Source organism: Giraffa tippelskirchi, chromosome 3, assembly GCF_054371585.1.
Source record: "Giraffa tippelskirchi isolate mGirTip1 chromosome 3, T2T-mGirTip1v1.2.pri, whole genome shotgun sequence".
In the NCBI taxonomy this organism is placed as follows: domain Eukaryota; kingdom Metazoa; phylum Chordata; class Mammalia; order Artiodactyla; family Giraffidae; genus Giraffa; species Giraffa tippelskirchi.
This window is the reverse complement of record NC_137277.1, coordinates 82,488,033-82,502,912: the sequence shown is the minus strand read 5'-3', so window position 1 is coordinate 82,502,912 and position 14,880 is coordinate 82,488,033. Positions and strand designations below refer to the sequence as shown.

Below are 14,880 nucleotides of genomic sequence, written 5' to 3'. Positions count from 1 at the left end.
GATGTCTGTCAGTCTCTGAAATAAAAATCATTATAGAAATAAAATTTAAAGTTAAATATCTTTATGGAATGCTTATGATGTTACTGGCACTAAGCACATATTGTATAATACTTACAGTAATTCCATGTTTTAGTAACCCCAATATGCAAAGGAAGAAATTGAGCCATAGATTCCAGCCTATTTCTATTTTCTGTATCCTATACTCTAGTGAGTGGCAAAGTTGTTATTTAGGCCAGATCTTTTTAATTTTTTTTTTTTAATTGTGGGAAAAGTCACATAATATTAAACCATATTTTACTATATGGTCCAGTGGCACTAAGTACATTCACATTATTGTGGAACTCTCACCATCATCTGTCGCCGGAAGTTTTCAGGGCCAGAACTTTTCAGGGTATTCAGAGATGGTCATATGCTAGTTAAATTGGGAGAAACTGACGGCTAAATGAAGATGTTAACTATTTGTGGATGACACCCCTTCCCAAAGGGCATAATACCTTCTCTCCTGTCCATGACAACACTTGCCTTGTGTCACCACATCTGTGAAGCTGTGTCATTATTCATAAATCTTGAAAGGGACTCTGTATAGTGTTGGAAGATGTTTCAATCGTCTCTCTTTCAATCACACACACACACACACGCACACACAGACACACACACACACACACAATCTCTAATGACTAGAGCGATTTTCCTCCTCACCCCACCCTCTCTTGCTAGGGCTGCTCTGGACAAGTCACAACACTCTGCCTCTGATTACACACTTTGTGCCTGGAACACATCACTCATCCGAGGGTGTCTTCTTTCTTTAGCTCACATTCTGCTGTATTCCCACAGTAGGTATGTTTTATAAATCAGTTCTTCCCATGGTGTGCTGTGATTTTAAAAACAAACAAACAAAAAAAAACACACAAGAAACTCAGGGAGGTGATGGAGGTTCACTGTTTTTTTAAAAGTTTGATAGAAATACAAGTGTAAACAAAGTGAAATGTGCATTGTGACTATCAAAGATTGTCCCAAACTGACCTGAGAAGCATCTTGCAGGGTGTGTGTTCCTCAGGGTGCTGGGCTATCCTCCTGTTCCCTCTAATCATTTTTCCCAAAGGATAATGAAACCTTTTGCCTCCTTCACTTTTGCAGTTACTTAAGTAGCTTAATGCTTAGAGGTCAACCACTTGCCCTCTTTCCAAGCTTCTGAGAGACACCTTGCTGTCACCTCCCCCCTAAACACCATCTATCATTTGTTTACTTCCATTGTCTCTAACATTTTCACATTGTAGATGAATACACTTTCAAGCAGTAAGTTCACTTTACTGGAACCGTGTCTAACCATATTAGCATCTCACCCACAGTGGCTGCCCCATAAAATGTCAAATGATAAGAACTGCTAGAGTTTGGTACTTCTCTTCTGTGGTGGGGAAATCTGGAAGTAATCCAGCTGTTGAGTCAAAGAGAGACCTCACCTGTGGTGTTTCAGATCCATCATGGGTAGAAAATGGAGAGATAAGGTTACATCTAGGGAGGTGCTGAAACACGGGAAATCGAACCAACCCAAAGGCCACGTTAATTAAAGCAGAGCTCTGCAGAGCAGGGTTTATCAATCAGGGACCTGAGACTCCCCAGTTCAAGATCAAACCCAGCCAGCCTTTAACCACGGCCAAGAGGCACTCAAGCCCTATTTGAAGCCCAGCCTGAACTTCGCTGGCACTGGCCCAAATGCCTATGATGGACTTTGATCTTACAGCTCTAAGTGCCACGGGATTCCAGACCAAACTGAAGCTCAACTACCTTCACGAACAATGACAAAAGAAGGAGACCAGAGAAAAGCAAGGAAGGCCCCCAAATTCAATCACATGCCAAGGAAATAAGGCTGTATTGAGAAGCAGCCAGTGTCTCACAAGCTGCTCTTTGAGCCTTGGGTCAGAACAGAGACATCTGTTATCTCCCGCATGGGTATTTGTCTTTTCACATTTCCTGCTTGTTATGAAGTTCTTGTGCATCAATAGCTTTTGCACAGTAATACTTCTTTGTCTAATGTGCTTATACTCTCCACACCATGTCATGTGCTGTGCAGTCAGAATTTTCCTGTGGCTTAGATTGTGGACAAACATTATAAAGGTTTTTCTTTGTTGTAATGGAGCTGGAACCAAGCCGTAGGCTTGGAAAGCTGTTCTCGTGAGGAGAGCTGGCTGGTCTCAAGGAAGACGTGGTGTGTGTTCAGCCCTCATTTCTTATGTACCTTTTTCTTAGGAGGCTCTGTTCCTGGGGTCGGCATGGCGGGCAGCCAAGTGTTGAGAGAAGGAAAGCTGCTGTGCGGTGGGTACTGACGGAGCCAGCAGGCATGTTGAGTGACGCTCTGCACTGCAGGCCCAGCCCAGGTGTCCAGGACTGAGGGATGTGTGTGACCCACAAGTCATGAACTCAGGAGTCTGTAGCTCTGGTGGGGCTCAGAGCAGGAATTCCTTCTGCTTACGTTCACTTTCTGGCAAAGCTGAACCCTTTCCTCTGCATGGAGTATTTCATTAGTTAAGATGCTAAGTGTCACCTGGAGAAAAGATTACTTTAATTACTAATGACACCAGGAGTGGCCAAAGAATAAAGCCCTGAAGAACTGAGTCAAAATAAGAACAAAACCATAGCTATCTTATATACGGTTGCAATGAGATAACTGCGTGCTCTCCTTCCTTCCCCTCTGAAGGTGATTCTAAAATGAAAACCTTGGTCATTAAGTTACCTACATTCATGTTCTTTCACCTCCATGCGTTAATCTCCTGCAAAGACAGGAGTTGGGGTCATGGGCTCACTACGTGATACGTGGTCCCTCTGCATTTTGCATTAAGATCCTGGGGCTGGAGGAGGAGGAGGCTTGATTGCATTGGTGTCCTTTCACTCAGCAAGCTAATGAGAGCAGGCTTTGTTCTATGTTGAATTACTGGCATTACTTTAAAGCATTAAAATGTCATTTAAAATAGTCTTTAAAGCAGTAAAGGACACAGCTTATTCTCTTGGGGTCTTCTAGTCCAAAGACAAGAAATAATAGCAAAACAACAGTCCTACACCCATTTGTTTCTGTGCATGACTATTGTCCTTCCCTTGCTGTCTCCTTGTTTTGACCACACCTCTCCCTCTCTCCTCCTCACTCTCTGCGCTCCAGCCCACTGACCTCTGAATACTCCCAAGGTGCCCCAGACTGGCCTTTGCACCTGCTGTTTCCACAGTCCACCTGCTCTTCCTCAGAATCTGTATGGCTCAGCCCTTCATTTCCGCCATTCCCTCTAGGTCTCTGTTCACTTGTCTCCATTTGTCTTAGTAAGGTCCTCTTCCCTGGCCACTTGCCTAAAGATTCTCCTGTACTAGACACGTTCTGTCTTCTTTCTCGGCTTTGCTTTACTCCTGAGCATTTACTGCTATACTGTAAATATATACACATTATAAATTTTATTTTTAGGTTGTTTTGTGTTTGGTCCCCAAGTGAACTGTTAAGAACAGACAGTGCTTCTTTATTTTGCTCCCTGTAGTATTAGGGTCTGGAACTTAATAGGAAGTTTTGAATGAATGGATGGTGCCAGGCTCTGTGCCAGCCACTCATGATCAAGTCAAACATGGTTTCTCATTGCAAGAAGTGTCTAGTCTCATGGGAAAGACAGTTTTTAAGGAAGAAATTCAAATGAAACTTGCTTCCTGTAGGGAGCTGCAAGGGTGAGCAGCCAAGGAGCCTTATCTGGTCTCCCGATGTTTAAGCTGAGATCTGAGATCACAGGAAGGGCAGGCTGCTGCTGCTGCTGCTGCTAAGTCGCTTCAGTCATGTCCGACTCTGTGTGACCCCATAGATGGCAGCCCACCAGGCTCCCCTGTTCCTGGGATTCTCCAGGCAAGAACACTGGAGTGGGTTGCCATTTCCTTCTCCAATGCATGAAAGTGAGAAGTGAAAGTGAAGTCGCTCAGTCATGTCCGACGCTTAGCGACCCCATGGACTGCAGTGTACCAGGCTCCTCTGTCCATGGGATTTACCAGGCAAGAGTACTTGAGTAGGTTGCCATTGCCTTCTCCGGGAAGGGCAGGAGACAAGAGAAAATATGGGCAGTTCCAGGTGGCTGCAGCCAGGTTGTGAGAAGTGAGATGCGTCTGGAGGTGCAGTGAAGCTCACGGGATGGGCAGGGGTGGGAGTGGGGAGGTTACGGAGACTGAGCAGTATGCAGTCAGGCAGGGGTTCTAAGCAGGGAGGTGGCATGATCCAGAATAGCATTTTAAGCAGATTTGATAGAAGTCAGATGAAAAGTTTCAAGGAAGCAGACTGTCATTTACTGCTATACTGTAAATATATAGTGTGTGCAGACTGTCAAATCTGTCTCCAGGAAAACCTGATGACCCTGAATGAACAAAAATAGTAAGGACAGAGGGTACATACAAATGGAACAATTTCTTCATGTCCTTACAATTCTAGGAACAGAACGAGCTCATTCTCGCCTCAGTATTTCCACCCACCATGTGCTCCTCGCTGGAAATGTTCTTTTCATCCATCCAAAGCTGCCCCTGCTTCCTGAGCACAGGTGCAGTCCACCTCTCCAGAGAACATGTTAGGAGCTCATTCTGTTCTCACTGATATTTCTTTCCTTTGATCTCCTGAAACACTCAGGTACACACCGCACACAAATGGTCTACTTTCTTGAATAAACGGATACCTTATGACCATGAGTAGAATGTCCTCTCCTGCAAACAAGGACTCCCCCCCTCCACATCCCACCCACCTAGAGAACGGATGAGACATACTAGGGTCTTCCAATATATACCAATTGATCAAGGTCCAGATTATTAAGTATACTTTGGTATTTTGCCATCTTAGAATGACACTTAAAGAGTCTCACTTTACACATGAGGACATCTAGGTCAGCAGGAAAAACCAGGCAGAAGAACTAAGCTTTTGTGTGATTATCTTGCTATAATTTAGTGGAATTAAAATGAGCCAGAAAAAAAAAAAAGACTAGAAAGTTCCCTAATATGACAAGACACTTGTAAAGGATAAAGGTAGAATATCGAAAATTTAAAAGGAAATCAGGCAGTTGCCACGATATACAGTAGGATCTAAAAAAACCAAATTCAGTGTTTTGGCCAACTGTATAAGCAACCAAAACCCTCAAGATGGTATTTATAGCCATGATAATGAAGTGAAATATGTAGGAACAATTCTAGGGTGGGGGTGGGGGGTGGGGGTGGGGGTGGGGGGTGGGGGTGGGGGTGGTGGAGATATTATAGCATTTCTTTCTGTTGTTTTGTACTGATTCAACAGTGATTACGTCATTCATATATTCTCCCAGTGTCTTTTCCTCAGCTCCCAAGGAAGAGTGAATGGATCAACATAAAATAGTGTGGTGTTTCTTGATTTCAGTTCAAAAATCATAGCATGTTGCAATAAACTAACCTTTCCATCTTTTGGTGAAGATTTGAGGTTTTGTTAAGACAGGCAATAAATGGGAATCACATGGCTGATCCAGATCAAGCAGTTTGTCAAACTGTTACAATAAGCTCAGACATATTGCTCTGTTGCTCAAACTATGCCGCAATTATCCTAAGTTTATTTTGTGTGTCAGTTACAACATGATGGGGATGTCAATCACACAGCTCTAGTTACAGGTATGTCAGCATTTCTATTCTAGGTGCTTATAGTCAAGAGTTTATAACTTGGCCATAAAAACTAACCATGGAATGAATCTAGGCACATAAAAGCCACTTCCCAGAAGAATATTTTTTTAAACACAAATTAGGAAAAAAAGCTCCACATGTTCTGCTATTCTTACATTACCTACCAGTCTGCAAATAGAGTAGCAAACTGTTTTCCCTCATTTTCATTTTTTTCAAAAATTTTCTTTAAATAGTGTACTTCAGGGCCTTTTGGTGAATTTTTGACCTGACTTGTCTAGTAAAGATCAATTGGAGTGAAAAGCACTAAGCTCATTTTTTGTTAGGCAAAGATATTTTCCTGGAGGAGGCAAGCTTGGCTGATATTAAATCTCAAATCTGAGTTCAGGACTCTTATTTCTGGGTGCAAACAAGACACTAGTATTACAAATGTGCATTTAGAGGCTCTCTCTTTTTGAAAGATCTCTAAATTTTTAGGTAATGAAAAACTGAGATCAAAGATTTAATCTTGTTTTCCTTGCAACTTCAGTATCAGATATTTGCTGCAAACTGTGTTCCAGATACCTTATGAATATTAGGCCATTCAGTACTCATTAGTAGTCAATACTCAAACTAATGCTGCAAAGAGTCACGGCTGCCCTCATTCTATAAATGAGGAAACAAAGGCTCAGACAAGTTAAGTAACTTGCCATAGGTCACACAGTGGAGTGGGAGCAAAACCCTAGCCCATGGATAGAGAGGCTCAGTCTTTGGGTATCCCATATAGTCATAACAGAGGCAAGTCATGCCAGAAAGTTCCAATGCTTCAGTGGAACAAACTACTTACAGTTAAATACACACTTGAAAGGGCTTAACACTAACATATAGTAAATGTTTGAATGGCAGCTTGTAAGGCTCTGCAGGGCTAGGTCTAAGTAACATGTGGACATAGGCAGCCCCTCCAATTAGAATGCCCATTTTTGCCCATGTTGTGGGATTTGGCAATTGCCCCAGTCATCTTCAATACGTTAAAAAAAGTTTGTCTTGATCCATAACTGATCATGAGGGCGGTAAGTAGCTCTGACTCAAAGTTAGATACTCTCTTGCTCTCAAAGAAGACTCCTATCCTGAGTTTGGTCAAAGCTGGTCTAAACGTTGATGGGTTAGCCCCAGATAGGGATTCATATTTGTGTATGCTGAATTTGTCCTCACGCAGCTGCTAGATAATCAAGTTTTGATTTGATCAGATCTATTCACAATACTTGTGCCTTCTCTGGTGGCTCAGTGGTAAAGAATCTGCCTGCTAATGCAAGAGATGTGGATTTGATCCCTGTATCAGGAAGATCCCCTGGAGAAGGAAATGACAACCCACTTCAGTATTCTTCCCTGGGAAATCCCATGGACTGAGGAGCCTGGCGGGCTACAGTCCATGAGGTCACAAAGAGTCGGACACAACTTAGCAACTAAACAACAACAACAACAAACACTCCCAGTACTTAGTCGTCACAAGTCAAATTCACAATTTTTTCATGGTTTTCAGAAAGCACTTTTCCTTCTAATGGTTCATAATTGTGTGTGAAGGAGAAAGCAAAAAAAATAAAAAAGAGAAGAAAAGGGAGCAGGAGGGAGAAGAGAGGAGATGTGATCTGTATGAAAAGCATTTTAAAACAATCATTGACCAAAAGGGACCTCAGATACACAAAATCCATTATCATCTTTCATCTTTTTTATAGTGTATCTATTTTTATCGTAAGTCCAACAGGCAAATACCAAGTCAGCTTCACTATTTGGCATGGAGCCTGCAGTAATATTGATGATATAATATCAATCATGATTATAAGTTACCCTGTTATCATTATGTGAATATTATTTTATAAGCTTTAATAAGTTGTTTGAACATTTAAGATGAAGGGTTTAAAAGTCTAAATTCATATTCATGCCAAATATGTAGGACATATGTTTCATAATTGTTCTTGTCCCTTGGGTCAGTAATAGTTTATAATCATCATAAAATTTCATCCTTAATTCCTTTTAATTTATCAGAAGGAAAATATGGATGGCTATTACCCAATTAAAATATTCCTGATCCTTTTAAGGTAGACATTATGGGGTTTTTGGAGTTTCACTGAAGACAATTAAAAAAAGAAAGAGCACCGCGTGACTTCAAACTGTTTTAAGTGCTCGAGTTTGCAGAGATATTCAGCTGTTCAGTATCCTATTTCCACCTGTCTTGTTCTCTCAGCATCTGTGATGTAACAAAAGGAAAATTGGAACATTTTTACCCACACGAAAGTTGCAGAAGTGTGTGATGATTTAAAGACAAGACTATTCATTTGGTGGCCAGAGAATCTGTTCTGATAGTACACATCCTCGGCTTATACTAATAGTTGCCTAGGGCAAGGACCAGGAAGATGATCAGTGAAACACTCACAAAAACCAGACAGATGCATGAATCTCCTTGGCTGGACCAAGTGCTACTTGCTTTGTGAGAGACACAGAGGTGTGCCCTTCAGACGGATGTTCTGTGGTGATGATACATTTCTTCCCAGATGGTTCCAATGCTACTAGCCAGAAAACAGCCCAGCAGGGAAGCTCAGTTACAATGATTATGATTTCTTCCAGAGAAATTAAATGGGTCAAAGTGATAGCCACAAAAAGAAAATGCCTAGTCATCAGAATTTCATTCCAATTCATTATGAAACGATCATGCAGAATTTAACCTCATACCCCTTTCTTTAACTTGCTCAATTTCTACCTCCTTTCTTCTCTGTTTGATCATGACCTTATTTGATCGCAAACTTAAACCAGAACAGTATTGAAATCTCTTTTAACTTCCTTCCCTTCACTTATCAGAATATCTTAATTTCACGCACACATGAGTCCAGTTCTCCAAAGAGAAAGCCCTCCAATTCCTAAACTTCTAAAGGTTTACTTAAAAAAAAGAAGAGAATGGTCTTGGGGAGGGGGATACTGTGAAGATACCTTATTCTTGTCTATGCTTTCAAACAATAAAGGAACTGCTCTAGCAAACAAAGAATAAGTTGAGTCTTGGCAGTGATGAGTTGGTGGATATGCTCAAGGTAGGCAGAGTCATGTAAATATATGCAAATAGCATTCACCTGTTGTATTGTATACAGAGGACAAGATGGTTGGTTGGCGTCACAGACTCAATCGACATGAGTTTGAGCAAACTCTAGGAGATAGTGAAGGACAGGGAAGGCTGGCATGCTACAGTCCATGGGGGTCGCAAAGGGTTGGACACAACTGAGTGACTGAACAACAACAAATTGCACTGTATTTCACCTAGGGTGTGCTGTAGTTCACAAACAGATCTGGAGCCTGTTGCCTTACTTGGCAAAAATAAGCATCGCTCCAGCTCCTAGAAGCAATTCACTGCTGTCTGCTAAAGCATCAGTCATTTGTGAATGACATTTTCTAATTAAATAGGCACATTTTCACTAGAAATATTGGATCTAGTCTACTAGGATCCATATCAGAAGAGATGATGAAATACTGGACATTCTTAAAAAGATGGGGCTTTCCCCAAAGGCTCAGCGTAAAGAATCTTCCTGCAATGCTGGAAGGAGACCTGGGTTCTATCCCCAGGTAGGGAAGATTCCCTGGAGAAGGAAATAGCAACCCACTCCAGTAATCTTGCCTGGGAAGTCCTACGGACAGAGGAGCCTGGCAGACTATAGTCCATAGGGTCGCAAAGAGTCAGACACGACTGAGCACCTGACCACAAACACACAAATACAAATAGCACATTTTAAAAAGCACATTTAAATGTCGGTCATTTCTTAGGTGGGTCTCACCCACCTGGCACATTTGGCCTCACTTGTTACGTTCTGTTTTAGCATGAGACTCTAATGCCTGAACACAAGTTACTCCAGTTCTCAAAAGTTATGAATTTTGATATATGGCCCCTCATTATGAAAGCTTACCTCTTTTTGGCTTCACCCAGGTGGGCGCATGACTCTGGGCTTTTCTTGAAGGCTCTAACCTGGAATATGGGCTCTGCAGGCACCGACTTGTAAAGCAAAGTCCCACATGGGCAGGTATCACTGCCTTTAGTGAGCTGGGAAACTCTAGCCAGAGAACATGGATGGAGTCGCTAAGTCTTTCAACGTAGGATGGGAGCCCCAACTTTTAAAGAGGGTAATCCAAACAAGTGACAAACTGCTGTACTTCAAAGACAGGAAATCCCTTCAATCGTTAAATTGTAAGGACAGAAAATGACCTACATTCAGGAAAATGGGGAGCTAGGAATTCAACATCATGTTTGTTCCAGTTTAATGAAGCGTGTTTGGTGAATATTAACTGGTTCTGAGGATTCCTATTCTGAGTAGCCACCAGAAACCCACATTTTCAAGATCTTATTTTAAAAAGTCACTTTAAAAAGTTCATAGCAGTTTGAAGTTATTGTGTAAAGATGCTCTCTGGGCCAGTTTTCACCCTTAAAATTTGTCTGGTTTAAAATTACAAATTACTCAGCATGTTTAGGAAACTGTATAAAAATGTTTTAACATCTTCCTAAACGTCAAAACTAAGAGAAGGCCTCACCCGACAGCGCAGCTTTGGAAAACAAGCAGATGGATTGTTTCAGGTCTGACAGACAGACTGGAAGTTCCTCAATGTCAAAGCATACGATCCTTCAGTAGTTGTTCCCAGCTCAGAATGCAAAGTCTAGATGGACTTCTTGCCAACTGCCAAAAGTACTTTGGGCTGTGGATCTAGCAGTTTGAACCATGTGAGTATACGTACTAAATTCCTGCCCAGTTTGCTCAGAATAAAAAGAGGGCCTAGGATAGCTAATGGGGACAGAGATACGGTGAATGCTGTTTTCTCATGGCAGGGCCTCTGTGCTCCCCCAGCACTGAGAAGAATTCCTGAACCAGTATGCGAGCAGGAAGGGAACGGGTGGGTGAAAGTCAGCCCCATCTCAGAACACAAAAGTTGTCCTGTGTTTACGTTTTCCAAAAGCGAAAACCCAAAAAAGGATTGAGATTGGAAAATTCCTGGGGAAACAGAAAGCTTAACCTACATTCCATGGTTGTATCAACTTAAGCCTTTCTGAGCAAGGAAGTCAAATTTAACTCTGCTTCCCTGTTTACCAAACAAGTCAACTTATTTTTTATGTATAGCTATAAACTGTGTGCAAGCTTCCTAAGTCAGGCACTCAGGATGAATTATGAATGGAATTAGCCAGCTTGACTTGGAATTTCCTCACTTTTACTGGTCTTTTAAACCAGATTTTTATACATTCATATGTAATCAATGGGACCAACACATGAAATGGTCCTTAACGTAAAACACTCTGTTTTACAGTGATTTTGCAGTTAAGGAAACTTAAATATGAACTTCTAATGTGGAAAGGTAGTTTTTACATGCTGCTTTAAAAATGATCTGGAAAACTGATGACCTGGGCACAGTATTTCTGTCAGAAACTGAAATCAAGTTTATATTTTAAGGTACAATTTTAAATACTTGCTTTCTTTCATGAAGCCAATCTGCTTCTTATATCCTAAGCCTTAGTCACCTTAAAATACATAAATTTGTTATCTGGCTATTGAGTTTTTAAGTTGCAGGGGAGAATAATTTAGCTATTCATAAATACAGAACATAGGGAAATCTTTCCTGAGTGCAAAACTACCTTTCAAACGCTCACTCATCTAAACAAGTGAATGATACAAATATACTTCCTGATTTAATTTTGGCTAGTAGTTATTTCATATCTTAATATATATTCTTTCATATTAAACTTGCACTAGCTTAAAATTTCCCTATAAACCGGCATGGCCAAATTGATTTCCATAACAGTTTGTGTACATAAAAACTAAGAGATCAGAATCAATGTCAAGTTTTGGAGAGAAAAATGAACTTGGGATTGTTTTTCACTCCAAGAAGGCACATGTTCAAATTTATCCCATATACATATAAAAGAAGATTAAAATATTTCTCAACTGTTCATGAAGAAGGTAAAAGGCAACACATGCCAACTATATTTTTATTATATAGATAATATAACAAAATACTTGGAATGGGTGAAAGGCAATCATTCAAGAATACATAAAAATTTTAAAGAATAAAAAGCCATTGGAAAAAAATACTTCTTAGTCACTTAGAATCTAATTACTTGCACATTTTAATGGTCTTGTATATTTTGATAGTAAAATGTTTTTACAAATTTCTTGCCTTTTCAAGTACCTCAAACACATGAAGAACCAAAAATATTTTTTTCTTCATAATACATTCAAAAGTATCCATCATCTTGACAGAACTGTTATTATAGTAATAATTTTTTTATACCTGATTATAATATTTCTATAGAATGGAAAACTCTGACTTTTCTTTGGAAGGGGGAATAGTTAGGGTTTAAAACATGCTTTAATAGTCATATAAAATGTATTCATTCCCAAGTTTCTTTACAAAAACCTTTGATATTACAATTTTATCTACATTACATTTATAGTTTTGGAATAAACCAAACCTCTTGAATAGGGTCATGCTAATCTTGGTTAAATTTTTTTAAAAAAATTACTTACTTCAGTGATATCTACTTGAAGAGAGTTAAAAAAATACTAATCCTGATGTTTTTAGTAGTTATGGAAATACTTTTTTCTGAGGGACAGCTGAACTTCAATCTGAAATGTGAACACAAAACAAAATAACGCAAGTATAAAGTTTCCGTTTGAATTTCATAAATCAACGAAGAAATGTTTATCGTGAAATTTTAAATACAAAACTTCCAATCTGAACTCTTGAGAAAATCCTATGCAGTAAAATATTTGTTTCTATATATGCTCCTTAAACCTTCTTGTCCATCATTTTTGAAAGCAGCACTGACTGACCACATTCACAACTGCTGTCTGCAGGGAATGGCTCAAAGTCACTGCCATGTCATCTGTCCCTTCTCCCCAGCAGCCACGGTTGTCAAAAAGAAATTTTATTATTTATATCCATTTTTTAAATTCTGTTTTTATTAGTTCTCAAAGTCTTTGACAGCAAATGTCAAACCACATTTAAATTGTTTTGATTTTTAACTCCATGCTCCAGGCCAGATTTCAAATACATTTCAAATGACAAAAAAAACCCAGAGTTGTTTAAAAAGCTGTTAAAGAATACTTCATTCTGATAACTTAAAACCCAAAAGTCTAAAACATGGGCTATAATTCCCACTGTAAATTAATTATAGTTATTTTAAGCTAGAAGTGTCAAGTGAACACTGCTTAGGGAAAGATCCTCGGGTCCTCCATTTGCCTTGGACATTACCTGGCCACACAAAAAATCAAATGCTCTTGCCATCTGGAAAATTAAAAATACAAGGCATCCTCTTCCTTGTAACCCGCACAAGCCTTGACAGGAAACTAAAGGATCTTAGGTGGTAACTTTAACTTACCTCTTCTGGGCTTTAGCAAGTGGTTTACTTAAAAGTATTTACTTCCTTGCAAAAAGCAACTCATTCTTAAATGCAGCTGAAAACCTTGAACAACCCTGAGAAAAAATGATGCCCCGAAATGTGTCACTGCCCATTTACTTCCTGTTTCGCCAACTTATAAGTAATACACTCCTGATACTGACTCCTCAGATGGCAGCGTTTGCATCTTTTTGGACTACAAAACGTGGCCCGTTGGTTACCTCTAGCTTAAAAGCACCCATCTTTCACTGGGCGCCGTCACCGACATCTTTCTTCCTGCAAGATAAATCCTTTGCAGATCTCGCACCCCTCTTTACAAACCTGCGCGGGGCTTTCGGGGGGAGGGGGAGGCAAGACTTTGGTGGGAGATGCTTCTCTTCACCAGAGCGAGGGCTGACTGCAAAGGCGCGGGCAAGGTGCTCCAGCAATTTCCTGCTGATTCCAGATTCCACTCGAAGCAGCGTGGAGAGGAAGTCGGGCTTCTTTTCCGTGCGGAGTCTCCACGTTGGACTTGGAGAGCCCGTGGCCGTGAGCCCGGGGCTGAGTCCCTGTCCCAGGCCGAAGGCCAGCCCGACGGGGAGGGCCGGGGAGAGGGGTCCCCGGGGCGGCGGGCCGCGCTGGACTCCGGAGAGGGGGCTGCGCGAGGGGAGAGCTCGCTCCCACTGCCGGGGGCTCCAACCCCGGGGATGTACTTGACCCCGCCGCGAGGCCGACCGCTCGCCCAGCTCCGAGCGCACCCGCGCCCCGGGCGGAGCCGGACGCGGGCCTCACCCGCTGATCGGCCTCGGTCGACGGAGAGGCCCAGCCCGGCCCGCAGCGCTGGGGGCCCCACCCAGTCCCCCGGGGTTAGCCCCGCGGCGGCCAGCGCATCCCACTCTCGGACCTCGAGTCTGAAAGTGGAGACTGAAGGCCGCCTGTGGCAAAGCTCGGCTTACACTTCATTTTCCGATTTGGAGAAAATGTCACAGGAGAGAGGGGAAAGGGGAAAAAAAAAAAAAAAAGAACTGTAAATTCGAGCTCGAGGGGGGCGAGGGCTGCCTGCTTGCGGCTCCGGGCGGCGCGGCGGCGGGGGCGCCCCGGCGGGGATTCCCGGTCTCGCAGCGCACCCTAGTGGCCGCCCTGCGCCTCACCCGGTCCCCGCGACACTCGCCGCGTCTCCCCAAGCTCATTACAGTCCACAATATATTATTTCTTCCAAAGTATTGACAATGTGTGAGACTCCAGTAACCCCGCAGCTCTTGTCTGTAATCAGCACATTTATTCACATTTAGGGACAAGAATCCGAATTAAATCCCCGTGACCCAGATTGGGTTACAGTGTCATTTTCCCTGGATCCTCTTTTAAATCCACTCCACACCGCTTCTCTGTCTATTACATGCTAATTTAATTTTACTGTGGACGATATTTTCAGCATTTGCTGAGGACAGTAAATTTTGTAGTTTATGTTATTTCACTTTTTATGACTTTTTAACACTTAATAAAATTTTATTAGAGCACTTTTGTGTTTACAAGGCCACAAAACTCTTGGCAGGTTGTCAGAAGTCCTTTTTATTATGATCCTACTGATATACTGCGAGTAATGAAATAATCATGTCCAGAAATGTATCAAAGGCCAGAGGGATTATCCCACTTAATAGCTCCACAGATGCGCCCAGAAGAATGCGGACACGCGGCAGGACGGGCTGAGAGGCGGCGGGAGGAAAGAAGCAGCCCCCGCGTCGGTCTTTACCATTTCGGTTGCTTTCCTAAAAGGCTACATGCAGGGTCATGTGACTTTCCGCGGTCTCAATAAAAAATAATTATTCTATTTCAACAGTGCTTTTCTTTTTAGTCTCCTTGTGTGGGCATTT

At 41.7% G+C, this 14,880-nt stretch overlaps 1 protein-coding gene across 1 annotated transcript; it reads right to left on the bottom strand.

Annotated features, from left to right (window-relative positions):
• Positions 1-5,536: 5,536 nt before the first annotated feature.
• On the bottom strand, positions 5,537-14,199 carry LOC145540447 (uncharacterized). Its single transcript, XM_081574979.1, has 4 exons — positions 14,036-14,199; positions 13,352-13,920; positions 12,159-12,257; positions 5,537-7,858 (listed from the first exon to the last, which is right to left on the bottom strand). Exons 1-3 carry the CDS (start codon positions 14,197-14,199, stop codon positions 12,253-12,255), a joined length of 738 nt encoding a protein of 245 aa, XP_081431105.1. The 3' UTR covers positions 5,537-7,858; positions 12,159-12,252.
• Between the last annotated feature and the right edge of the window lie 681 nt (positions 14,200-14,880).

Bases quoted from the DNA above. Each gene is read 5' to 3' on its own strand.
- LOC145540447 (XM_081574979.1), bottom strand. From the start codon at position 14,199: ATGAGCTTGGGGAGACGCGGCGAGTGTCGCGGGGACCGGGTGAGGCGC. The intron at 13,921-14,035 runs GTTCTTTTTTTT...CTCCACTTTCAG, and splicing joins CCCTCGAGCTCGAATTTACA to ACTCGAGGTCCGAGAGTGGG.